Genomic DNA, 26,660 nt, shown 5'->3' on the forward strand with positions numbered 1-26,660 from the left:
CTGGAAACGTTTGAATTGCTCTCTTCTGGTATTTGAAGTAATACTGTAGAATCCTTTTAACTGTAGTCAGCTTACTGACCTTCAAACACTTACTCCTTCCTGACTATTCATTAACCAACCTCTGTATCTCCTCCCCCTCACCTCTGGTAATCAGTCTACTCTCTGCCTTCATGATGTCCACTTTTTCAGTTCCCACATTTGAATCGGTGTATGCATTATTTCACTTAACCTCCTGTGCTTGCTTATTTCACTTAACCTCCAGTTCCTTTTGTGTTGCTGCAAATGACAAGATTTCATCCCTTTTATGACTGAATAACATTTCCTTGTGTTTTATGTACCACATTTTCTTTACCCCTCATCCTTTGATGGACACAGGTGGACTGCATATCTTGGCCATTATTAGTGGTACTGCAGTGGACATGGGAGTGCAGGTGTTTCTTCAGTATGTCCATTTCCTTTCTTTTGGATCTACCCAGTAGTGGGATTGCTGGATCGTGTGGTAGTTCTGTTCATAGTGTTTTGAAGAACCTCCATACTGTTTTCCATAGTAGCTGTATTAACTTACCTTCCCACCAACAGTGTGCCACGGCTCCCCTTTCTGCACGTCCTCAACAGCATCTGCTATTCCTTACCGTTTTGAGAAAAGCCCTTTTAACTAGGGTGAGATAAAATCTCATTGTGGTTTTGATTTGCATTTCTCTGGTGATTAGTCATGTTGAGCATTTTTTCATACACTTGTTGGCCATTTGTATGCCTTCTTTTGAGAAATGTTTATTCAGGTCTTCTGTCCATTTTTTAATCAGCTTGTTTTCTTTGCTGTTGAATTGTTTTGAGTTCCCTATATAAACTGGTTATTAATTCCTTGTTGGGTGGATAGTTTGTAGATCTTTTCTCCTGTTCTGTAGCTTGTGTCATCATTGCTTTGATAGTTTTGTTGTTTGCTTCGGGTCTTGCTGTGTCGTCCAGGCTAGAGTGCAATGGCGCAATCGTAGCTCACTGCAGCCTCAAACTCCTGGGCTCAGGAGATCCTCCTGTCTTGGTCTCCCAGGTAGCTGGGATTACAGGCATGCACCTCCATGCCTGGCTGCTTGAGTGTCAACTTTGCTGCACAGAAGCTTTTCAGCTTGATGTTAAATTTTTTACATTTGCCGCCTTTTTTTTTTTTTTTTTGCTTTTGAGGTCTTACATAAAAAATCTGGCCCGGGCCAATTTCCAGAAGCGTTTCCCCTCTGTTTTCTTCTAGTGGTTTCATAGTTTCTGGTCTTAGATTCAAGTCTTTAATCCCTTTTGCTTTGGTTTTGCGTGTTGTGAGAGATGGGGTCCAGTTTCATTCTTCTGCCTGTGGTTACCCAGTTTTCCCAGCACCCTTCATGGGAGAGACCGTCTTCTCCTCAGTGCATGCTCTTGGCTCCTTTGTCGAACGTGACTTGGTTGTAAATGTGTGGATCTATTTCTGGCATCTCTAGTCTGCTCCATTGGCCTGTGTATGTGTTTTATGCCACTCCCTCCCAGGCTGTTTTGGTTACTACAACTTCATAGTATGTTTTAAAGTCAGGTAGTGTGATGCCTCCAGCCTCGTTCTTTTTGCTTGAGGTTTGCTTCAGGTTTGCTTTGACTATTTGGGGCCTTTAGTGGTGCCATACAAATTTTAGGGTTGTTTTTTTCTGTTTCTTTGCAGTGTCATTGCTGTTTTGATAACAATTGCATTAAATCTGTAAATTGTTTTGGGTGGTATTAATAATTTAACAGTATTCTTCCAACTGATGAGCATGGAATCTAGGTATTTTATGTTTTTGTAACTGTTGTAAATAGGATTTTCTTGATTGTTTTTCTGATTATCTGCTCTTGGCATGTGTTCATGCTACTGATTTTTTAATGTTGATTTTGAATTCTGGAACTTTACTGAAACCTTTTCGTTAGTTCTTATAGTTTCTTTGGTATAGTCTTTCAGTTTTTCCAAATATAAGATTATGTCATCTGTGAATGCGGATGATTTGGACTTCTTCCTCTCCAAGTTGGGTGACTTTTCTTTCTTTCTCTTGCTTAATTGCTCTGGGTAGGACTTCCAGTATTATGTTGAATAAAAGTGGTAGAAATGGGCATCTATGTCTTGTTCTAGATCTTAGAGAAAAGCTGTTTTTCCTTGTTCAATATACTGTCACCTGTTGGTTTGTCATATATGGCCTTTATTGTTTTAAGGTATGTTCCTTCTGTACTCGGTTTGCTGAGAGCTTCTATCATAAAGGGATGCTGAATTTTATTGACTACTTTTCCAGCATCTATTGAAATGATTGATTTTTTCCCCTCTTGGTTCTGTATAATATTATATTTTCATTGATACGCATATGTTAAACTATCCTTGCAACCTTGGGATGCATCCCACTTGATCATGGTGAATGATCTTTTTAATGTGTTGTTGAATTTGGTTTGCTAGTCACTTGTGGAGGATTTTGTTCATCAGGGATATTGGCCTGTCGTTTTCTTTATCTGCTGTGTCCTTGTCTGGTTTCTGTAGCAGGATAATGCCTTTTACGATGACTTTGGAAGTATTCCCCACTTCGGTTTTTTTAAATAGTTTGAGTACAGTTGACACTAGTTCTTCCTTAAATGTTTGATAGTTCAGCAGTGAAGCCATCAGGACCTAGGATTTTCTTTGATGAAAGAGTTTTTATTTAATTAATTAATGTATTTTAGATGGAGTTTCACTCTTGTTGCCCAGGCTGGAGTGCAATGGCATGATCTCGGCTCACTGCAGCTTCCACCGCCTGGGTTCAAGAGATTCTCCTGCCTCAGCCTCCTGAGCACCTAGGGTTACAGGCATGCACCACCACACCTGGCTAATGTTGTATTTTTAGTAGAGGTGGGGTTTCTCCCTGTTGGTCAGGCTGGTCTCGAACTGTCCTCAGGTGATCTGTCTGCCTCAGAGTCCCAAAGTGTTGGGATTTATAGGTGTGGGCCGCTGTGCCTGGGGGATGAGAGTTTCTGTTACTGCTTTGATCTTGTTACTTACTGTTGGTCTGTTCAGGTTTTCCGTTTCTTCATGGTTCAGTCTTGTAGGGTGTTTGCATGCAGGAATTTATCAGTTTCTTCTCGGTTTTCCAGTTTGTTGGTGTGTAGTTGTTCATGTTGGTCTCTAATGATCCTTTTTATTTCTGTAGTATTGGTTGTAATGTCTCCTTTTTGTTTTCTGATTTTATTTATTTTGATCGTCTCTTTTTAAAATTCTAGATAAATGTGAATTTTGTTTATATTTTTGAAATACTTTTTTGTTTTACTGATCTTTGGTATATTTTTTAAGTCTCAATTTCATTTATTTCTGCTCTGATCTCCTGATCTCTGTGAATTCTTTTCTTCTTCTGATTTTGGGTTTGGTTCGTTCTTGCTTTTCTGGTACCTTGAGGTTCTTGCTTAGGTTGTTTAAAGTCTTCTGCTTCTTTTGGTGTCGATGTTTATTGCTGTAAACTTCTGTCTTAGCACCGCTGTTGCTGTGTCCCATAGATTTTGATATATTGTGTTTCCACTTCCATTTGTTTCAGGAAATTTAAAGATTTTCTTTTTAATGTCTTTATTAACACATTGATTATTCGGGAACATGTTGTTTCATTTCCATGTGTTTGTGTAGTTTTTGAGGTTTCTCTTATTGATTTCTAGTTTTATTTAATTGTAGTCAGAAAAGATACTCAATGTGGTTTCAGCTCTTTTGAGTTTGTTGAGACCTGTTTTGTGTATGGTCTCTTCTGGAGAACGTTCCACGTGCTGATGAGAAGTGTGTTCCGCAGCAGCTGGGCAAAATGTTCTGTAAATGTCCGTTAACCTGTTTGATGTAGTGTGTAGTTCACTGCAGGGTTTCTGTTGATTGCTGGCTGGAAACACCAGAGAAGGGGTGTTATAGCCCCCGACTACTGTTGTATTGCAGTCTGTGTCTCACTTTCAGTCTATCAGTGTTTGCTTTCGATATCTGGGTGCTCTGGTGTTGGGTGCATAGATATTTATAATTGTATCTTCTTGCTGAATTGACCCCTTTATCATCATATAGTGACCTTCTCTGTGTCTTTTTACAGTCTGACCTGTAGTCTGTTTTGTCTTATATAAGTATAGCTGCTCCTGCTGTTTTTTTTTGGTTTCCATTTACATGGAGTATGTTTTTCTACACTCTGACTTTCAGTCTGTGTGTATCTTTATAGGCAAAGTGGGTTTCTTTTTATTTGAGATGGAGTTTCACTCTTGCTGCCCAGGCTGGAGTGCAGTGGTGCGATCTTAGCTCACTGCAGCCTCCGCCATGCAGGTTCAAGCAATTCTGCTTCAGCCTCCTGAGTAGCTGGGATTACAGGTGTGCACCACCACGCCTGGCTAACTTTGTATTTTCAGTAGAGACGGGGTTTCTCCATGTTGTCAGGCTGGTCTCAAACTCCTGACCTCAGGTGATCTGCCTGTCTTGGCCTCCCAGAGTGCTGGGATTACAGGCATGAGCTGCCATGCCTGGCCAATAAAGTGGGTTTTTTATAGGTAGCATATAGTTTGATCTTCTTTTTTTTTTTTTTTTTAATCCGTTTAGCCACTGTATGTTTTTTGTTTGAGACAGGGTCTTACTGTTGCCCAGGCTGGAGTGCAATGGCGTGATCATAGCTTACTGTGACCTTGAGCTCCCGGGCTCAAGCAGTCTTCCCACCTCAGCCTCCTGATAGTTAGGGTTACAGGCATGTGCCACCACACCTGGCTTTTTTTTTTTTTTTTGGTAGAGATGAGGTCTTGCTTTGTTGCCCAGGCTGGTCTTGAATTCCTGGCCCCAGATGATTCTTCCATCTTGGCCTCCCATAGTGCTGGGATTACAAATGCGAGTCACTGTGGCTGGCCTGCTCTATGTCTTTTAGTTGGAGAATTTAGTACATTTGCTTTCAATGTTATTGTTGGTCGATAAAGACTTAACTGTTGTCATTTTGTTGCTTGTTTTCTGATTGTAACTCCTCTCTTCTTACCGTCTTCCTTCTATGCGGTTAAGAGATTTTCTCTGTTGGGATGTTTTAATTCGTTGCTTTGTATTTTTAGGGTATGTATCATATGTAGTGTACCGTCAGGCTTACAAAAAGCATCCTGTATTTATAACAAGTTATTTAGTTATTTTAGCTGGCCAGGGTACTCTGTGACCGTACCCAGGTACTCAGCAGGCTGAGATAGGAGGGCTTGAGCCCAGGAGTTTGAGGCTGCAGTGGGCTGTGATCATGCCAACACACTCCAGCCTGGGTGACAGAGTGAGACCCCCTCTCTTAAAAAACGCTATTTTAAACACATGACACCTTAACTTTGATCACAGAGGAAAGAATAGAAACAGGGAAAAGTAAACAACTCTATACTTTAACTTCATCTTTCCTCAACATTTGCACTTTTGCTCTCACTTTATTTGTTTTTATATTGACTCTCTCTTTATAGGTTGCTGTAGTTACTATTTATGACACATTTTTCTTTTGGTCTTCATACTAGAGATGTGAATGAATGCACCACAGTCATAGTATTATTCTGTTTATTTACTTTTCTCAGTGGGTTTTATACCTTCACACATTTTCTTTTTGTACGTGAGTGTCCTTTTCTTTCAGATAGAAGAACTTTTTTTTTTTATCATTTATTTTAAGTTGGGTCTGATGAATTGCCTCAGCTTTTGTCTGTCTGGGAAAGACTTTCTCTGTCTCATGCATGAAGGATAGCTGTGATGGATACAGTGTCCTCAGTTCACAGTTTCATTTTTTTTTTCTTCAGCACTTTGAATGTATCATCCCATTTTCTCCTGGCCTCTGGTTTCCGTAGAGACGTCTGTTGCCAGATACATCAGAGGTCTCTTATACCTATATTTGCTGCTTTTATCTTACCACTTGTAGGATTCTTTGTCCTTGATTTTGAGAGGTTGATTATGATATTCCTTAGGATAGTTTTATTTGGATTAAATTTGTTTGGTGATCTCTGATCTACCTGTACCTGGACATTTATGTTTTTCTGAAGGTTTTAAAATTTTTTCTGTAATTATTTGTTTGAATAAGCTTTCTGCCCCTTCCTTTTTCTCAATTCCTTCTTGAACCCTAATAATTCTTAGGTTTGCTCTTCTGAGGCAGTTTTCTGTATCTTGCAAGTGTTCTTCATTCCTTTTCATTCTTTTTTCTTTTTTTTCTTCTGTATATTTTCGAATAGCCAGTCTTCAAGCTCACTGATTCTTTCCTCCACTTGATCCATTCTGCTGTTGAAAGCCTCTAATAAATTTTTCAGATCAGCAAATGTATTTTTTAGTTCCAGGATTTCTGTTTGATTTTTTTTTTTTAATTCAATCTTTGACAAATTTGTGAATTGTTTTTCTGTTTTATTGGAGTTTCTGAGTTTTTCTTTTTCTTTTTTTTTTTGAGATGGAGTCTCGCTCTGTAGCCCAGGCTGGCGTATAGTGGCACCATCTTGGCTCACTGCAACTTCTGCCTCTCGGGTCCTGGTTCAAGCAGTTCTCCTGCCTCAGCCTCTGGAATAGCTGGGATTACAGGCACCCGCCACCATGCCCAGCTAATTGTTTTGTATTTTTAGTAGAGACGGGGGTTTCACCATGTTGACCAGACTGGTCTTGAACTCCTGACCTCATGATCCACCTGCCTTGGCTTCCCAAAGTGTTGAGATCACAGTCGTGAGCCACTGCGCCTGGCTGAGTTTTTTTTAAGACTGTCATCTTGAATTCTTGGTTTGAGAGCTCACACATTGCCGTCTCATTAGGGTCGGTCACTGGCTCTTGAGGAGGTCATGGTTTTCTGTTAGCTGTTGTTTCTTGTGCACATATGTCTGTGGTTTTGCATTGAAGGATTTGTTATCAAGTCTTTTCTTTCTGGCTTGTTTTATTTTTTGGATGTTTGCTTAAGGGTTCTTTGCAACTTACTGTCTGGAGTTCTTCCACTTCTCTGATCTCATCCTCAGATTTGAGTTCTGGAATATTGCTGATGATGTTCTTGGTGCTGGATATTTGGTTTTGGTTTTCTTTGAGATGGTGAGTGAAGACAGCTTGCTTCTACTTCTCTATTTTGGTGGTGTCATTCCCTCTATCAACTCTTTAATATTTTTGATGCTATTGTAAATGGTATTGTTTTTATTTTCATTTTTGATTTTTATTGCTAGTACATAGAAATAGAATTGATTTTTGTGTATTGATCTTGTATCCTGTAACCCTGCTAAACTTATTCATTCCAGTAGCTCTTCGCAGATTCCAATTAGATTTTCTACCTGGACAATTACTTCATTTGCAAATGAAGATCCTCTTACTCATCCTTTTCTAGTCCAGATGCCGCATTTTGTTTTCCTGCTTTATTGCACTGGCTACGTTCTTCAACACAATCGACATTTTGTTTTCCTGCTTTATTGCACTGGCTACGTTCTTCAACACAATCGACATTTTGTTTTCCTGCTTTATTGCACTGGCTACATTCTTCAACACAATCGACATTTTTTTTTTTAGTACTTGAGATGTGGTGAGAACAGACATCTTTTTTTGTTCCTGATCTGAGGTAGGAAACTTTTAGTCTCTTACCATTCAGTGTGATATTAGGTATGGTGTTTCTTAGATGCCCTTTATCAGATTGAAGAGAACAGTCTGGCTAGAGGCTTATTAATTTTATTGATTTTCCCCAAAGAATCAGCTTTTGGTTTCATTGACTTTCTGTTGTCTTCATTTTTTATGTCATTGATTTCTGTTTGATATTTACTTCTACTTTGCTGACTTTCTGTTTGTACTATCAGTTATTGTCAGAGGGGTATTGAAATTTCCCACTAAAACTGAATTTCTGTCTTTCTCCTTGCTGTTCAGTCAGTTTTGGCTTTATGTGTTTTGAAGCTATCCTGTTAGGTACAGAAACATTCAGGAGATTGTTATGTCCTCTTGATGATTTGATGCCTTTATCATTAGGAAATGGTCTTCTTTTTTTTTTTTTTTTAAGCCTTCAGAACGTTCTCTGCTCTGAAATTTGTGTTGTCTGATACTCATAGAATCACTCTAGCTTTTTTTCGAAATGGAGTCTCACTCTGTTGCCCAGGCTGGAGTGCAATAGTGCGATCTTAGCTCCCTGCAGTCTCCGCTTCCTGGGTTCAAGCGATTCTCGTGCCTCAGCCTCCTGAGTAGCTGGGATTACAGGCATGCGCTGTCATGCCTGGCTGATTTTTGTATTTGTAGTAGAGATAGGGTTTCCCCTCCTTGGCCAGGCTGGTCTTGAACTCCTGGCTGCAAGTGATCTGCCTGCCTCGGCCTCCCAAAGTGCAGGGATGATAGGTATGAGCCATGGTGCCTAGCCTACTCCAGCTTACTTTGATTAACAGTAACAGGGTACATGTTTTTCTGTCTTTTTATTTTTAGTGTATTTGTGTCTTTATACTTAAAATGTGTTTCTTGGCCGGGCGCGGTGGCTCAAGCCTGTAATCCCAGCACTTTGGGAGGCCGAGACGGGTGGATCACGAGGTCGAGAGATCGGGACCATCCCGGTCAACAAGGTGAAACCCCGTCTCTACTAAAAATACAAAAAACTAGCTGGGCGTGGTGGCGCGTGCCTGTAATCCCAGCTACTCAGGAGGCTGAGGCAGGAGAATTGCCTGAACCCAGGAGGCGGAGGTTGCGGTGAGCCGAGATCGCGCCATTGCACTCCAGCCTGGGTAACAAGAGCGAAACTCCGTCTCAAAAAAAAAAAAAAAAAAAAAAAAAATGTGTTTCTTACAGTCTGCATATTATTGGGTTTTGCTTCTTATCCAGTCTGACAGTCTCTTTTAGGTATTTAGACTATTTACATTTAATCATGTGTGAGATTATTTATTGGTTTAAATTTATAAATCTATAAATAAAAGGTTTGCTATTTGTTTTTATTACCTCACTATTTTTCATTTGTCTCAAAAATTTTTTTTTTTTTTTGCTCTTGTCACCCAGGCTTGGAGTGCAATGGTGCAATCTGGGCTCACTGCAACCTCTACCTCCGGGTTCAAGTGATTCTCCTGCCTCAGCCTCCTGAGTAGCTGGGATTACAGGCACATGCCACCATGCTTGGCTAATTGCTTTTGTGTTTTTAATAGAGACGGGATTTCACCATGTTGACCAGGCTGGTCTTGAACTTCTGACCTCAGGTGATCCATCTGCCTCGGCCTCCCAAAGTGCTGGTATTACAGGTGTGAGCTACTGTGCTTGGCTACTTTTTTTGTGTGTATTTTTAGTAGAGATGGGGTTTTACCATGTTGGCCAGGCTGATCTCGAACTCCTGACCTCAGGTCATCCGCATGCCTTGGCCTCCCAAAGTGCTGGATTACAAGTGTGAGCCACCACGCCTGGCCCATTTGTCTCAGTTTTTGTTTTCTTTTTTCTTCTCTCGTGCCTCTTTAGGATTGAATATTTAAAAATGATTCTACTGTATCTCCTTTGTTTGCTTATTGTCTACAACTTTGGGAGAGGTTGCTTTAGGGTCTGCAGTGTGTCTTTCAGTGTTGACCTTACAATAGTGTATTTCCATTTTTCTTATCCTGATCCTTCTGCCCTCATCATCATCATGTATTTTATAATCCCAGTTACACCTTTTTTCATCCATACAGTTGTCTTTTAAAGAAATACAAAATACAGGAAAGTTTTCTGTGTTTTCCCGTCAGTTGACCATCCACAGCTTCTCATTTCTTCGTGTAGGGCCCGGTTTCCTTCTGCTGTGGTTTTACCTCTGTCTGAAGGATTTCCTTTAACAGTTACCGTAAGGCGGGCCTGCTGGCGATGAATTCTTTCAGCTTTTGTTTGCCTGAAGACATGTTTATTTCACCTTTGTTTTCAGAGATATTTTCTCCATGTGTGGAATTCCAGATTGAGGGTTTTTAGTGCCTGAGGGAGTCGCTTGCCCTGTCTCACTCCCGTGGTGTCTGCTGAGCTGCCGTCATGCTTGTTCCTCTGCTTCTTCTAGTATTTCTTCTCAGTGCTTTTGAGCAGCTTGATCATGACAGACCTTGGAATGGTTTTCTGTATGTTCCTTGTGTTTGTAGTTCATTGAGATTTTTGGATCTGGGGCTTTGTAGTTTTCATGAAATTTGGACCATTTTGAACCTTTATTTCTGCAGATGTTTTTTCTGCCACTGTCTGCTCCTCAGGACCCCAGGCACACAGGTACAGGCTGCTTGGCTTGGTCCCACCACGGCTCAGTAAAGCTTTGTGCTTGTTTTGCAATTTCTGTTGCTGTGTCTTCAGGTTCACTCATCTTTTCTTCTGCAATGTCCAATTTGCTGTTCATCCCATGCAGTGGTTTTCATGGTTCCCACTTCTGCACATTAAGTTTGGATCATTTAAAATATATCTTTCGTGTCTCAGCTTAAAGTCTTGTCTTAATTATAACATTGGGTCCGTTTCAGCGGACTGATTTTTCTTTTCATTAGGGGTCTGTTTTTTTGCTTTGTAGGTCTGGTAATTTTTGGATGTCATAAATATATACATACATACACATATGTAGAGACACACACATACACATATATAGACACACATACACATATAGACACACATGCATACACAGACACATGCACATATAGACACATACACAGACATACACACACACACATACACATATATAGACACACACATATATAGACACACATGCATACACATATAGACACATGCACACATAGACACAGACATACACACAGACATACACACATATAGACACACACATACACATATAGACATACACATTAATATAGACACATAGACATACATACATAGACACACATACAGATATAAACACAAACTTAGACACACATACACATAGATATACATACGCATATATAGACATATAGACATACACATATAGACACATGCATATACATATATAGACACATGCATATACATATATAGACACATACACGTATATATAGACACACATACACAGACACGTGCATACACACACACAGACATACACATATATACATATATAGACACACGTAGACACACACATACACATATATAGACATACGTATATACACAGACTCATACACATATAGACATACACAGACACACATACACATGTAGACACACACATACAGACACATACACAGACACAGACACACATGCACACATAGACACAGACACAGACACACATACACAGACATAGACACACATGCACACAGACACACACACGTAGACACACGCATACATATACATATATATATTTTTTTGTTTGTTTTTTTCTTTTTTTGAGATGGCATCTCACTCTGTCACCCAGGCTGCAGAACAGTGGCATGCTCTCAGCTTACTGCAGTCTCCACCTTCTGGGTTCAAGTGATTCTCCTGCCTCAGTCTCCCAGGTAGCTGAGATTACAAGTGTGTGCTACCACACCTGGCTAATTTTTTTTTTTTTTGAGACAGAGTCGTGTTCTGCCAGTCAGGCTGGAGTGCAGTGGCTCGATCTCAGCTCACTGCAACGTCCACCTCCCAGGTTCAAGCAGTTCTCTGTCTCAGCCTCCCAAGTAGCTGGGATTATAGGTGCCTGCCACCATGCCTGGCTAAGTTTTGTACTTTTTAGTGGAGACGGGGTTTCACCATCTTGGCCGGGCCGGTCTTGAACTTCTGACCTCATGATCCACCTGCCCCAGCCTACCAAAGTGCTGGGATTAGTTTTTGTGTTTTTGTTTTTTTTTTTTGAGACAGAATTCCGCTTTTGTCTCCCAGGCTAAAGTGCAGTAGCACAATCTTGGCTCCTGGGTTCAAGTGATTCTTCTTCTGCCTCAGCTTCCCGAGTAGCTGGGATTACAGGCATGTGCTACCACATTCGGCTAATTTTGTATTGTTAGTAGAGACAGGGTTTCTCCGTGTTAGTCAGGCTGGTCTCAAATTCCTGACCTCAGATGATCCGCCTGTCTTGGCCTCCCAAAGTGGTGGAATTACAGGTGTGAGCCGCCACCCCTGGCCCACACCCAACTAATTTTTGTGTTTTTAGTAGAGATGGGGTTTCTCCATGTTGGTGAATAGGCTGGTCTCGAACTCCTGACCTTAAGCGATCCACCCACCTTGGGACTCCCAAAATGCTGGGATTACAGATGTGAACCGCTGTGGCTGCCTGGATGCTGTATATTTTGAGTTTCACCTTGTTAGGTGGTGGATAGCTACATTCCTGTAAAATTTTTGAGTTTTGCTCTGGACAGTTAGGTTATTTGGAAACAATCTTATCCTTTTGGGAGTTCTTATCATTGGAGGTCTGGGGTGTGGTCAGGGGCATTTTCTCCAGGCTTGCTCCTCTCTCCTGGGACAGCTTTTCTGGAGCAGCAGGGCCCTTGAAGATCCTGATTCAGAGCTCACACGTGGTGGCTCCCACCTGCGTCCCTCCGGGTTCTCATGCTCCCATGGGCTCTGAGCTCAGGTCTTGTCTTGCTGGGCCTTGGGGCGAGTCCTGTGTTTCTGGGTCATGCTGTGACCAGGTCCGAGGGCAACAGCCTCCTCAAGGTTGAGCCTGCCCACCGTGCTGGGCCGGTCAGGAAGGTTGGGAGGGTGTTGGGTCTATGTTAGTCGGGCTCCTGAGGCTCAGGGCGGGGTTTGTCTCTGTGAGTTGCTGCTTTGTGTTGGCCTTTCCCTCCAGGCCTGTCTGCCCAGAGCCTGCACTGAGGGGAGTCAGGGTGCCCATGAGAATCACCGGGTGGCGCTCAGCAGTGGTGGGTGGCTGGTCAGCCCACGCTGGTCCGTGTGCTGTGAAAACTCCGCTCAGACATCTGGCCGAGTGGGAAGGATGCAGGTGGACTGGCTGCCTGGAAGTCACTGAGTGCTATCCTTAGCAGCAAACGGGGTGTGTTGGCAGGTGTTCTGTGCTGCCCTTTCGGTTTCCAGGAGCTGGGCCTGCACGGAGACCTGCCTTTCCCCGCTTCTGGACAGGGAGGCTGAAGCCTGTGCATGTGAACAGCTGTTACTCTTTCCGTTAGAGCAAGGGCTCCAGTGGTGGGAGCGGCCCTCTGTGCTGCTGGTCATGGCCACACAGGACACAGCTCAGGGATTCTTAGACGGCGGCTCTCCCCTGGGGCCCAGCCCGTCTCACCCCTGGTTTCATCTGTCATCCACAGTGCCATAGTCACTGTTATCCACAGGAAGTGCCTGGCCATGGCCTTGGTGGCATTCAGGAGGGTGGGAGGTTCTGGCCTGGCTGTCTGGGCAGTGTTGGTGCTGGGCCCCTTGGCACTGACCTGTAGCTTGTGTGCAGGTACGTGCAGCACTACGGCCTGGGCAGTGCCTGTGACAACATAGAGCGCATGCTGAAGCATGTGGCCGTGAAGCTGGGGAAGACGAAGAAGGTGAAGATGCTCACGGGCACCGGTGAGTGAGGCTGCTGATGCAGGCACTGGAGCCTCCGCCCTTTACCCAGGGTGACCCGACTGTCCCAGAGGAGGCAGGGAGGGGAGGACGTGTTGAGGTGTGCAGGTGGCTCTTCTGGGAATGGGTGCAGGGCAGGGGAGCTACAGAAAGTTGTGGAGAGGAAGGGCTCGTAGTCCAGGCTTCCAACGGTGAGACAGGCCCCGGCCCGTGCTGGGCAGTGCTAGGTGGACACCTGCAGGCCTCGCATGCCTGGCTTTGGAGGCTCCAGGCAGTGCAGCTCAGGCTGTTTTGTTTCTGAGTGTGATCCCATTCCCCAGGCTTCCCTGATGCCACCCTAGGGGCTCTTGGGGCTGGTCCCTTGGGTGGGTGGGGGCTGGGCCTGCCCTGCTGTGAAGGCGCCTTCCTCACTGAAGCCTCCCGTCCCCCAGGTGACGTGAACGTTATTCAGCCTGACTATTCTGCGGCAGCCCGGGACTTCCTCCACACCTTCCGCCGCGGGCTGCTGGGCCCCGTCATGCTGGACCTCGACGTCCTGCGGGGCCACCCCCCGGCCGAGATTGTGCCCTGAACCTGTTGCAGAGGGGAGGGCACCGGAGGCTTGTGGCCTCCCAGACCTCCTGACCGGGGTGGTTGAGTTTCAGGACAGCTCACCCGGTCCAGAAGCTCCACGCTGGCCACTAGGGTGCTGTGCTCTCTGGCGACCCCACGGCCTGGTCAGCTCCAGGGGCCCTGGTTCCAGGGGCGGAGCGGATGGGAGTGGACACCAGGCTTCCCAGTCGGCTCCCCAGCAGCCCCACATGCTTGGTTCTCCCGGAGCTTCTTGCCCAGTGCCTCCGTCTCAGAAGTTCAAGCTATGACCTGTAACCTTTCAAATCTCCAATTAAAGGGCCTGTTTGTTACTGGGCAGGGAGGTGTGCCACAGTGCTTTGGGCCTGTGTGTGGAAGTTGGTCTCACCAATGGAACCTAAGAAACGAGCAGGTTGGCAGCTGAGGCTTGTTTTGGAGGCTTTCAGTCCCGTGTCCTGCAGTCCTGCAACAAGGAAGAGGCTGGCTGCCAGCAGAGGGGTTTATTTCACACTTAAAGGTGCACACAAACATGGTCAGGAGACTCCCAACAGCAGAGCCTGAGCACTGGCTTTGCCCCTCGGTGCCCTGGGTCTTGTTCCAGGGCAGGGGTCAGGCGGACGCCCTGTACATGGCTTTGCTGTGCACAGACTGAAAGGTTGCCCAGCATGGGCAGCAGAGACCCCTGGTCTCTGAACACCTTCTAGCCCATGGGGTAGTGGGATTCTGCAGTAGTGGGGCTGAGGGGGGTGGGGAAGAGGGAAGAGGAAGGAGGGCGGGTGGAGCTGGTGGTGTGGGGCCTGGGGCCAGCGACATCCTGTGCAGAAGCTCCGGCCGCCTCTTTGCAGTGGTGGCCTGACCTTCCCACAGCAGCCTCCAGCATGGCCCTGGTGCTCAGCGGCCCTTCCTTGCTGGCTGGCCGCCTCTGCTGCCCCAACCCCACACACTCAGCAGCCTGAAGTTAGTCCCCAAGTGCCACCTGCATCCTGCTGTAACCCTGACCGCCCATGGCAGGAAGTACTGAGGAGAGTGGATGTGTCAGATGCTAATGTGCTGAATAAAGGATCACTGCAGAGCATGGTGTGTCCACATCTGGAACGTTCCATCAGCTTGCAGTGCTGTGCTGTGTGAGGATCTGGTGCAGCACAGCCCATTTTCCCAGTGGGCGTCTGCAAAGTCAAGGGGGGCTCTGGTGTGTTTCCCTTCCTTGAGAGGACTCGGACCACTCCCTGCCTCCTGGGGGAGATGGTAGAAGGGCTCCTGCCTGTGAGGCTCTGCTGGCCTTGATGCATTGAGCTCGATCTGGAAGGATGCAGGAGCATTGGGCCGGGGGCACTGCTGGCAGTGTGGATGGGAGGCTGCAGGTGTGGCTTAGTGCCCCTGTGCTGGAGAGCAGTGCTTGGTCCAGAGTCCTACCAGCAGCTTCCAGATGCTCACCTTGGCTGGAACCCAGGCCAGCTGGGGAAGGCAGAGGCCGGTAGGGCCCGTGGGAGGTGCTGGTCTCGACTTCCGTGTCTGTCCACTGAGGCCAGAGGCTCAGGTCAGGAGGCTGCAGCTGGCTGGGGTGAGGGCCTCACCAGCGCACAGTGAAGGTGAGATCCCAAGGCCACAGGGGCCAGGGGGAACCCACACTACCTTGGATGAGTCGGGTGGCTGGAGAGCTAGATAATGTGGCAAACCCAGGACCCCTCAGTGCAGAGCCCATGGAGGATGCCCCAGGCTGGCACTACTGGGAAGCAGGGGGCCGGTCTTACACACAGGTATCCGGTGCCGGAGCCAAGTCCTTGTCAGGATGCCAGGTGCCTCCTGGAGGCCACTCTGTGTCCCTCATGTCCTTGGATGGCCAGAGCCCTTGGAGACATTGGGGGCTCAGCCTCTTGCATGGGTGTCCTGTGGGGTGCTGGGCCTCGCTGCTGGCTGCCTGCTCGCTCCGTGGTAGTTGGCTCCTGGTTCCACTGGGCAGACCGTCAGCTGCCAGCTGCTTCCAAGGAAGGGGCTGCCTGCAGGGAAATCGGGAACGGTGCAGCCTGAGCTGGGCCCAGGGAGGGCTCTTCAGTGGGATTGGCAGTTGCCGTGCCCTGAGTACAGGCAGAACCGTGTGATCCCTGAAGGTGAACCTAAAGTTCAAAGGAATTGGAAAGCTCTGGAATGTGTCAGGATTTTTTCCCCAAAATGGTTCCCGAGGAGAGTAAAGTGACTTGTTGAAGTTGCTGGAGCAAAGTGGGTCTCAGATCTCTGCCTGAGGTGTGGGGGACAAGGCCTGGGCAGCCCCTCTGGGGCAGCGTATGTCCTCCCACGAGGGAGACAGCCAGGATGGACACGTTTCCTGCCTGGGAGTGTTCCTGGATTGTGAGAGCCACAGGGTCTTGTCTTGTGGGCAGGTGGTTAGCACCTAGCGTGTTCTCCTCACTCCCCCCAAATCCGTAAGTCCTTTGGTCCATTTCATTGCTGCTTTTGGGGAGGGCCATGGTCCTCGGGGCCTCAGTGGCAAAACCAGCCTGAGGTCACCTCCCTGCCATGGGTCACCAGGGCCCCTGGGCAGGGGAGGGGAGCAGGGGTGGCTTGGATGCCTGGTCTGGCACCTCCCTTTGGGTGGCTCTGGAGCATGGCCGGGCGGGTGATACAGGAGCCACCGGCAGCTGCCTTTCTGGCTGGGGGGACCCTAATATGCTGGAGCTGGTGGGGCAGGACGCATGGTCCTCTGGAGGTGGGAGATGAGGGCGGTGTGGGCAGGACGGTGGATGGTGGGTCCACAGGGACAGCCTGCAGCTCCTGCCCCCGCTGGGGCTCAAGGCTGTGGGCAAGGGAGGGAGGGGGAGCCCAGGCCTGAGGACTTGGGGAACGGGCCGGGGACCAGATGTGATCCCCGAGCCCAGCCTGGCCTAGGGCCGCAGCAGCCCCAGGAGGGCGCCGCCCAGCACGAGACAGAGGTGCGGGTCTGGCGTGGGCCCAGCGCCCGAAGTCCACGCCCGGTAGCTGTAGATGCCGGGGCCGGTCCCGTTGCCTCCGGGCACCCAGTCCTCGTCGTCCTCCAGGCCGCGCTCCCCGGGCCCCGCGGCCCTTCTCCAGCCCGAGCCTGTCGCCAGGCCCGCGGCAGCACCCGCCGCCGCTCCCGCCGCCGCCCCCGCCGCAGCCACGCGCAGGGAGGAGCCCGGGGCACCGTAGCGCGGTGCCGGCCTCACGCGCACCCTCGAGGCCCCGCGCGCCCCCCCGCGGAGTCCTCCCCGGGCGCTGCCTCGGGCCCCTCCGCGGCCGCCCTTGGCCGCGCCGCTGTCGCAGAGGAAGGCGGCTGCCAGCAGCAGAGCCCAGCACGTTGCGGGCGCCCAGTTCATCTTCGTGGGGCAAAACCTGCGAGAAGACAGGGAAAGGGCCCTCAGCGTCCACGAAGATCGGGTGCCCAGGGCCTGGGGCGGAGGGACCCTCAGCTTTTGTGGGGTCAGGGAACCCCCAGCATCTTGGAGGACTGCTCAGGCCTGGGGTGGGGCTGGGGTCGCGGTTGAACCTTTGGCATCAGGGACTGAGCCTGGTGGAGGCGCTGGGAAGTGGCGGGTGGGGCGGGAGGGCTTTGCGCTTGAAGGTTGTGCACCTGGGTGGGAGCGCACCCGGCCCGCGGTGGGAGCGTCTAGGCCTGGGGAGACGTCCAGGCCCTGTGGGGGGATACCTGGGGGGAGGACAGGCTTGGGGGCGCCATGCTCCTGGGTTCTGCGCGCGGTGCTGGGGTGGGGGTGGGGTAGCACGGGAGGAGGGGTGATGGGTTTGGAGGACGCAGTTGCGGGGACCAGAGGCTGCCTCAGATCAGGTCTGGAACAGGGACGGGCCGTGCGTGGGCCTGGTGCCCACCTTAGGGTCCAGAGCCAGGTGCGGGCCTTGCTGGGGCAGGGGAGGACGCGCGGCTGCTGACCCCGGGGGCCGGTCCCTTCCGCTCACGCCCCGCGTTCGGCACCTTCCCCGGCCGCCCGGTTCAGCAGCTGGCGGGGGACAGGACGGGGTCGAGTCTCCGGGCCGCCTCCGGGAGCAGCGATTCGGGCGACGGCTGGATCCCTCCCGGCGCCGCCCCGCGCTCCCCGCCCCACACCCGCCCCGGCCTCCCGGCCTTACCCGCCACCGGCCTCGGTTGGAACCTCGCACCGGAGTATCCGCCCCAGGGGCCGCGGCCGAGCGGGAGGGTGCAGGCGGCGGCGCAGACCCTCAGCCGGAGCGATGAGCCGCGGCGCCTGGGTTTTGCGCAAGGCGTCCGCCCTGGGATTGGGGCGGGCAGTCGCGGAGGCTGGTGGGAGGGGAAAAGGCAGGCTCCGTCCCGGCCCCCCCCTCCCCGCCGCCTCCCACCCTCCGTCACCGGCCCCCTCTGTCTCCCACCTAGCAAGGGCCCTCGCCCCGTCCCGGCCGCCCCCCGCGTCCCCGGCCCCGCTCCAGCCTCCCCGCTTCCCCCCTCTCCATACCCCCGTCCCCACCCGGGCCCATCCACCTGTGCGCCCCCGTGCCCTGGGACGAGGCCCGAGGTCCCGAGAGGAGAGGGCGCCAGTGCCCGCCCCACGCGGCCGGAGCGCATCCCGCGGCCCCTGCCCAGGCCTGCGCCCCTTCTCCACCGGCTGAAAGCTGCGGGGTCGCGCGGGGACCTCCTCAACCTCCCGCCTCGTTTTAGTGTGGATGAGGTCGACCCTTGGAATCCCCTAAGGCCCCCCGGGCCCCTCCTGGCCCGGCCGCCCCCTCCCGTGGCTTCTGATGCCACCCGGGCCCGCGGCGTCTTCCCAGCCCCGGGCGGCGGCGCCTGCGGTGAGTTTCAGCCCCGGGCGCGAGGCCAGCTCCGAGCCTGGGACCTCTGCTGCCCGTGTGGGGGCGCCCGGCAAATAGGGGACGAATAAGGGAGTAAATACGTCTGTCTTCCAACCTGCCGTGTGTTAGAGGGAAACATTGTGGGATAAAAACCAAGCTTATGCTTCTCATTTCTAGCCACTGCGAAGGATCGGACAGAGGCTTAGCTTTTCGGGCGAGACGGACAACAGTGTTTTTAGAGCATTTCTCAAGAAGGGCTGGAATGAACGTGTATTTGAAAGTGACCGACAGGTGTTCTGGCCCGAGGCGCGGCCCGAGCAGGTCCCCCTGGCTTCCCTCGGAGACCTGATGAAAACCACAGAAAGTAAATTGACAAGGAGAGCAGGAAGGGCCCCAGGTGCTGCCCGCCAGGCAGAAGGAGCTTGTGGGGGGCGGGGGCGCGGCCATGGCATGTGGAGATGGAAGCAGGGGTCCTCACAGGTGTGCACACGCTGGTCTAGCTCCCTCCCTGGTCACACACAGAGCAGCCAGCAGTGAGCTGCTTACCCCAAGGAGTCAAGGGGGTTTCTGTGCAACCCCTGGTGCTGGAGCTGGCAGTGGACAGCGCTCAGACCTCCCTTAGTTTTGGTTCATGGGGAGTGTCTGTGGCCGTTCCCTCCCCTGCCTAGGAGGGGACCTGTGACCTCCCCTCAAGATGGCTGTGCAGCTCCCTCCCTCCGGCTGTGGGCAAGGAGGGGATGATTCCCAGCACAGGCCCAGGACTGCCAGCCCAACGGCTGGGAGGGGCCCCTTACCCCTAGACTCTGCGGTGTGAGGCCACGTGTGCAGCCTCACAGGGAATCTGAGATGGGAGCAGCCAGAGGGGGCAGGACCCAGGGGGAGAAGAGGTCCTGGTGGCGCGGGGGATCTGGATCCAGCGTGCCAGAGCTGAGGTTCTGGGGTGAAACGCTTCACGGGGCTCTCGGTCGCCTGCAGTGAACAGCCCCCGGCCTGTGGCTGGTTCCCGACCTCCTCGTTCTAAGGCCAAAATACAGGGAGCTCCCAGGCAGCACCCCCAATGGCTTCATTTTAAAGGATGAAAATTTATCGTACATTCAAGGAGAGCTACATCACGTAAAAGACCAGGCAAAGAAACAAAATAAATGGATCAAGATATGTGAATGAATCAGAGGAAACTTAAAAAATGCTCCAATCCATAGACTCAAGACTGGGTAGATACATTTACATAATAAGAACAAGAAATGGTGAAGATGGAGTAAGACAAAAGCAATTTTGAGATTAAAAAATTGTTGCAAAAAAAAAAAAACAGAATTGTACATGTCAGGAAATCTTTCTGGCAACAGGACAGCAAATAAGAAAGAAGGGGATACACCCGGGGGATGTGTTCGGGGGGATGCGTTTTGGGCTCTAATATCTGACAGCTGTTCTGAGACCACAACGGGAGAAGGAAGGGGGAGGTGGTGCTCCGGCTGATTGCATGATTCCGGAGGCCTCCTATCTTTTTTTTGTTTTAATGTAATTTTTTTTTTTTTTTTTAATAGAGACAGGGTTTCAACATGTTGGTCAGGCTGGACTCAAACTCCTGACCTTGTGGTCCACCCACCTCGGCCTCCCAAAGTGCTGGAATTACAGGCATGAGGCACCGTGCCTGGCCTGCCTCCTATCTTAACATGCGTAGGATGTATCTAGGGTGCATAAGAGAAGAAAGAGGGAAACATTTAGGCTGTTTTATGTTTGAATAGAGACATGAAAGTTTTAAATAAAGCCGTAGCAAAATGAATTCAGCGGCACATCAGAAAGCAGATCACCATGATCAAGTCAGTTTCGGGGTGGTTTTACGTCATGAGATACGTCAATGTGCTTTACCCATTAGTGAGCCAAAGGCGAAAAAGACGGTTTTCTACAGAGGAAGACAAAGCAGTTGATTTTAGTCAACCTTCTTTTGTGGTGAAACCTGTTCAGAAAACTGGTCATAGAAGCAAAGTTTTTTCTTTGACAAAGGCTAATCTCAGAAGACATATGTAGTGGAGAGCTTTTAAATGTGTTTAAAAATATGAACCAAGAAAAGATTGCCTACTTTCACCACTTCTATTGAGCACAGCAATGGCAGAACTGCCAATGAGAACACACACACTGAACGCGCGGTGGCTCCTGCAGCTGCAGCCCTGACGCCTGTTTCTGCCACAAATGCTGCAGCCCGCGGAGGCCAAGGCATAGGCATAGCTGGTGAAACCTACAGCCGAGGGTGCCAGGGGTGCCGGGGGTTCCTGGGAGAGCCTCTGTCCCTGCTAAGCTGGGGGGCGGGGGTACGTGCAGAACCTGTGTGCTCCTGTCCTTTCCGCCATTTTCCTGCCTGGACTTGGGGACTTGGTGCGACCCCAGGATGCTGGGTCAGCCGCTAAGCGGGTGGGGGGCGGGAAGGCCTGTCGTCCCTGGCACACGCAACTGCTCTGTGCTCCGCACTGCTGGGCGCCCTATGTCTCGTCCCTGTATTAAGCAGTTACTCCCTGGACTTGCAGCCAGATGGGTACCTTAGACTTAAAAGGTGGTAGAATTTCTCTACCAGAACAAGAAATAGCTTTAGAAAATATAAAATAAAAAGCCATTCATAGCTGGGCATGGTGGCTCATGCCTGTAAACCTAGCACTTTGGGAGGCCGAGGCGGGCAGATCACCTGAGGTCAGGAGTGGTGGCTCACGCCTGTAATCCCAGCCCGCCCCTGTGCCGGTCCCCCATGGATGAGCTCACTCTGGGTCTTTGGGTGTTTGTCGGGGGTGATGTGAGGCTGTGCACCAGGAGGTTCTGGGTCAGGTCTTAGCGAGGTCAGACCCAGTGTGGCCAAAGTCCTCACCTTTGCACACCCCAGGGCAGCCAGAGGAGCAGACGGAGCCCTGCATGCCCCCCAGACCCCACAAGCCCAGAGCAGAGGTGCCGGTCCCTCAGGGCCTCCCACAGGCGGGCTCCACCTGCCTGCTCAGAGCAGTCAGGGCAGGAGGTTGATGGGTTTCCCACCTCCTGATCTCTGACCAGGCCACTGTGAAGGGCACAGGGTTGACTGCAATGAGGGTGATGAGGGAAGGGTGGAAGCTGTCCACCGAGAGCTTTGAATGGGTCTGTGAGGGGTGGGTTTTGGTTCCCAGATGTGCCTGCAGTTAGATGTCTGAGGGCAGTTGGGCAGGTTGTGGGGCTGAGCTGGCACAGTGGTGGGGGAAGGAGCTGCAGCAGCTACCCTGGGAGGTCCCCACCCCTCTCGGGGGGGTGAGCCCCAGACCCCTATCTTGTACTCTGCCCCCGGGTCTGTCTGTGCCTGAACAGCAGAGGGATCCCGGTGGACAAGTGAAATTCCCAGGTGACCCTTGAATCAGCCTTCTACCAACCCCCCCTCGCTGGCACTCTGGGTTTGGAGCTGGTGCTGCCCCCGGCTCACCTGGTGAGGCAGCTTCAGAGACCTCCACCCACAGTGGTGGCCAGGACAGAGCGCGGGGGGTTTCGGGGGGCCCCATGGGCAGCCTCGGGAGGCTCATGCGCTGCGCTCCAGAGAGGGGCTGGGCTGACGACAGCTCTGGCTGAGGACCGTCTGCAGCCCCCCAGCGCCTCAGGCGATGTGGAATGGTCATCAAGGCAGCTCAGGGCTCAGGGCTCAGGGCTCAGGGCCGGGGCTTGGGCCCGGGTTCGGTCCTTGAAGCCTCCCCCAGGCCTCTGCGTGGAGACCAAGGTTGTGGCGGGCCCGCCACCCTCAGAGGTGCGTCTCCCTCAGCCTACCTGCACCCGCCGCTGGTGTTTTTTATTCGGCTCCTTTGTGACCTTGCCCTCCCCACCCCATATCTGCTCCCCATCCCAGATGGCTCTAATTGCAAATTTTCTCTCCAGTGGAACTCCCAGAGTGACGTGTAAGGCGCTCTGCAGGCCCATGGAGGGGCCTGGGCTGAGCTGGGAGGCCCCCCAACCTCCGCTGTACTCAGCAGCAAATAGACCTTTTGTGCCACTGCCTCCCGCTGCCCCGGGCTCCGGGGCGCCAACCTGGGACAGGCCTCAGACCCAGGGCCTTTCCCTGATGCTGCCCAGTAGCCTTCGGAACACCCGTTTCATTTTGTTTTTTCTGGAGGCACGGCATGTATTCACCTATTTACAAAGTCACACAGGGAGCACAGAACCTCCCTCCACGCAGGACTGAGCCAGCCAGCGAGCTCCGTTCCGCCCCTCCCACCCCCAGAGGGAATGTTAGTTGGGACTCTGGCTGCTGAAAGCCCGGTGATTACCGACTTGGCTTTGAGCGTCCTAACCTCGGGCTGTGGGCTGTCCTCTCGGTCCTGCTCTTTCCTGTCAAGATTCTCATCTGCACAGCAGCTGCACTTCACCCATTTGGACACCTGCGTAACATTCCATGGTGTGACTGCACCACGAGTCACAAGCACATTCTTTGTCCACGGACACTTGGAGCGATTACCAGTCCTCTGTTACTGTGAATGGTACTGGTGACATTCCTGTGCCTGGTTCCTGGTTGTCGTGTGTGAATATTTCTCTTGAATCCACCTGTAAGAATGGGAATGCTGGGGTCAAACCAGCCCGGCCAACATGGCGAAACCCCATCTCTACTGAAAATACAAAATTAGCCAGGTGTAGTGGTGGGTGCCTGTAGTCCCAGCTATTCGGGAGGCTGAGGCAGGAGAATCGCTTGAACCCGGGAGCCAGAGGCTGCAGTGAGCTGGGATCTCGCCACTGACTGCACTCCAGCCTCAAAAAAAAGGGAAAGGTACTTTTCCTGTGTACAGAATTCTAGATTGATAGTTTTTTTTTTCTTACAGTCTTTAAAAGATACGGCTCCACTGTGTTCTCACTGCATTACTTCTCTTGAGACATCTGTGGTCATACTTCTGTTCCTCTGGCTGCTTTTAAGATTTTCCCTTTATCACCGGTACTGAGCAATTTAATTATGATGTACCTCAGTGTAGATTTCTTCATGTTTCCTATCCTGAGATTCATTGAGCAACGTGGACTTATGAGTTTGTCATTTCCATCAAAGTTAGAAAAATTTTGGCCATGATTCTTTTCTTTTTTCTTTTTTTTTTTTTTTTTGTGACGGAGTTTCGCTCTTGTTATCCAGGCTGGGGAGCAATGGCGCGATCTTGGCTCACCGCAACCTCCGCCTCCTGGGTTCAGGCAATTCTCCTGTCTCAGCCTCCTGAGTAGCTGGGATTACAGGCACGCGCCACCATGCCCAGCTAATTTTTTGTATTTTTACTAGAGACGGGGTTTCACCATGTCGACCAGGTTGGTCTCGATCTCTTGACTTCGTGATCCACCTGCCTCGGCCTCCCAAAGTGCTGGGATTATAGGCGTGAGCCACTGCACCTGGCCCGTGATTATTTTCAAATATCCCTGCTCTCTTCTTTGTTGATTCAGTTACATGCATCTAAATTTTCCTTGATTCAGTTACATGTATATACATCTTAGTTGATTCAGTTACATGTTCATCAATCTTTGTTGATTCAGTTACATGTTTATAAAGTTGTCCAGCAGTTGTCACTGATGCTCTGTTTCACTTAAACGTTATCCTCTTGTCTCTGTTTCATTTTTCAGTGGTTTCTATTGTTATGCCTTTAATTTATCTTTCCTTCTGCAATCTCTAATCTGTTGGGTTTTTGTTGTTGTTTTGAGATGGAGTCTCGCTCTGTCGCCCAGGCTGGAGTGCATGGTGCGATCTTGGCTCACTGCAACCTCTGCCTCCCAGGTTCCAGCAATTCTCTTGCCTCAGCCTCCCAAGTAGCTGGGATTACAGGTTCCCACCACCACACCCAGCTAATTTTTGTATTTTTAGTAGAGACAGGGTTTCACCATGTTGGCCTAGCTGGTCTTGAACTCCTGACCTTAGGTGATCTGCCTGTCTTGGCCTCTGAACATGCTGGGACTACAGGCATGAGCCAGTGTACCTGGCCTCAATTTCACTGATATTTTCTAAGAACCAGCTTTTGGTTTTGTTGATTTTCTTTATGGCCATTTTTGTTTTTATTTTATTGATTTCTGCTCTGATCCTTATTATTTCCTTTGATTATTTTGTGCTTGTTATAGTTCTAGTTTCTTAGGGTGGAAACTGAGGTGATTGATTTAAGACCTTTCTTCTTTTTTATAGGTGTTTGGTGTGATACATTTCCCTCTAAGTACTGCATTAGTAAAATCCAATAATTTTTTGATATGTTGTGTTTATTTTCATTTCAAAACATTTACTAGCTTCTTTTTTGGTTTCTTCGACTAATGCATTATTTAGAACTGTATTTTTCCCACATATTGAAACAGTTCCCTTAAATCTTTTTCTTCTATTGATTTCTATTTTGATTACTGTGTATTGCTTTCAATTCTTTTAAGTTTGAGATGCATTTCTTGGCCTAGAATATGGGTCTGTCAGGGCAAGTGTTCCATATGTGCTTGGAAAGAACACACATCCTGCCGTTTTGGGTGCAGCGTTCTGTAAACGTCACTTAGGCCCGGGTGGCCGGGCCGTCCTGCTTCCATTCCCTTCTGACTTGCTGCTTGTCCTGCCTCCTTGGATCTTGTAAGTGCCGTGGTCAGAGTCTGTCTGTGGTGTCCGATGCCTGCTCTGAGCCTGGTTGTCTTCCGCTGCGCCTGAGCACTGGGCTGGAAGGCTTACCCGAGGGCCCGAGTGGAGCTGGCGTTGACCTCCCTTCCTGGAGTATTTTTGCTCGCTTTGACTTCTTCCAGACACATGGTGGCGGTAGTTGTCTGAACCTGTGACTCAATTCAGTCTACACTTCCTGTTCCAGCTGAGGGTTCAGGATTGTCCTGGACACAGGGGCTGGGGCTTGTGGGGTTCATCCTCGTTCCTCGGGGGCATAGGTGTGTGTTTCCAGGGCCGCTGTGTTGGCAGGACCTGGGCTGAAGGAGGGTGCCCGTTGGCTGCTGCCCCTGCCCAGCAGCTCCTCGCTCTCCTCCACCCCTTGGCTGCTTTTAGGAAGATAAGACTTGCCGGGCGCCTGGCTCACACCTGTAATCCCAGCACTTGGGAGGACGAGGCGGGGGTATCACAAGGTCAGGAGTTCAAGACCAGCCTGGCCAAGATGGTGAAACCTCATCTCTACTAAAAGTACAAAAACTAGCTGGGCATGGTGGTGGCCGTCTGTAATCCCAGCTGCCCGGCAGGCTGAGGCAGAGAATTGCTTGAACCCGGGAGGCAGAGGTTGCAGTGAGCCGAGATCGTGCCACTGCATTCCAGCCCAGGCGATACAGCGAAACTGTCTAAAAATAAAAAAAGACGATTAGACTCATCCCGTTGTCTTCCAGGAAAGGGAGGCTCCGGATTACTAAGTTTTCTCTGGAAGTCTGGAGCTCTCTCCTGCTTAGATATTGGATCTACTGGGTGAATTCTCTGATCTTAAAACATACTTAGTCCCCATTTTCCATATCACATTTTGGTTTAACTGTCTGAGTGATTTCTTCCAGTCCTTCTTGAGTTTATTTCTGGTATCCTGTTTCTGATTTGTGGGTTTTCAGTCTTTCTTTCTCTGACTCTTTCCTTTTCTCTTGGTGTTCTGTTGTTTCAAGGGTGCATGCAAAATCAGCAGCACACACACACAGAAGGGTGCAAACGACATGTTCTGCTGTCCATGAGGGTATCCACTGCTTCACTGCCCTCCGTCTGTGTCCTCCAGCCTCTCCTCGTTCTCTCAGCCTCTGTCTGTCTCTCCTGCTGGGGCCTTCTGCAGAGTGAGGTTGAAGCGTATTTGCCTGGAAGAATGGCTCGTCCTCTCCAGCGGCTCCTTTCGCTATAGTCGGGGGGACCGCTAGGGAGGGCGGCAGGGAGGGGCCTAAGGGTGGGGCACCACATGTGAATCCCTGTGGGGACCCCCAGGGCCTGGGACAGGGTCCATGAGTGCCTGGGTCAGCATCCACTGGGGTCTGGGTCAGGGTCAATCAGGGCCCCGGTCAGTGCCCATTAGGGTCTAGGTCGGGTCCGTCGGGGTCTGAGTCAGCGTCCATTGGGGTCTGGGTCACTGTCCAT

General features: G+C 50.2%; 2 protein-coding genes across 6 annotated transcripts in view; one reads left to right on the forward strand and one right to left on the reverse strand.

Moving 5' to 3' along the window:
• The window catches only part of MTG1 (mitochondrial ribosome associated GTPase 1), a 37,535-nt gene extending 22,584 nt beyond the window's left edge, over positions 1–14,951 (forward strand). Inside the window, exons 10-13 of one of the 5 annotated variants that reach the window (XR_012512982.1) lie at positions 8,924–8,979; positions 9,067–9,159; positions 13,197–13,309; positions 13,738–13,828. Coding sequence is in view for 3 of the 5 variants with exons in the window: in XM_003922074.4 (XP_003922123.3) it covers positions 13,197–13,309; positions 13,738–13,877 (253 nt within the window). In the remaining 2 variants the exon portion in view is untranslated. Of the gene's footprint in view, positions 1–5,751; positions 8,519–8,923; positions 9,036–9,066; positions 9,160–13,196; positions 13,310–13,737 lie in introns of those variants that run through there. The other 4 variants (XR_012512983.1, XM_003922074.4, XM_074383156.1 and 1 more) reach the window with 4 other exon arrangements.
• Positions 14,952–16,656: 1,705 nt separating this feature from the next.
• On the reverse strand, positions 16,657–18,044 carry SPRN (shadow of prion protein). The gene is made up of 2 exons (XM_039465113.2): positions 17,972–18,044; positions 16,657–17,221 (listed from the first exon to the last, which is right to left on the reverse strand). The coding sequence occupies exon 2, from the start codon at positions 17,203–17,205 to the stop codon at positions 16,756–16,758; it is 450 nt and encodes a 149-aa protein (XP_039321047.1). The 5' UTR covers positions 17,206–17,221; positions 17,972–18,044; the 3' UTR covers positions 16,657–16,755.
• Between the last annotated feature and the right edge of the window lie 8,616 nt (positions 18,045–26,660).

The sequence above is a fragment of the Saimiri boliviensis genome, chromosome 12 (genome assembly GCF_048565385.1).
Source record: "Saimiri boliviensis isolate mSaiBol1 chromosome 12, mSaiBol1.pri, whole genome shotgun sequence".
NCBI classification, from domain to species: domain Eukaryota; kingdom Metazoa; phylum Chordata; class Mammalia; order Primates; family Cebidae; genus Saimiri; species Saimiri boliviensis.

Bases quoted from the DNA above. Each gene is read 5' to 3' on its own strand.
- SPRN (XM_039465113.2), bottom strand. From the start codon at position 17,205: ATGAACTGGGCGCCCGCAACGTGCTGGGCTCTGCTGCTGGCAGCCGCC.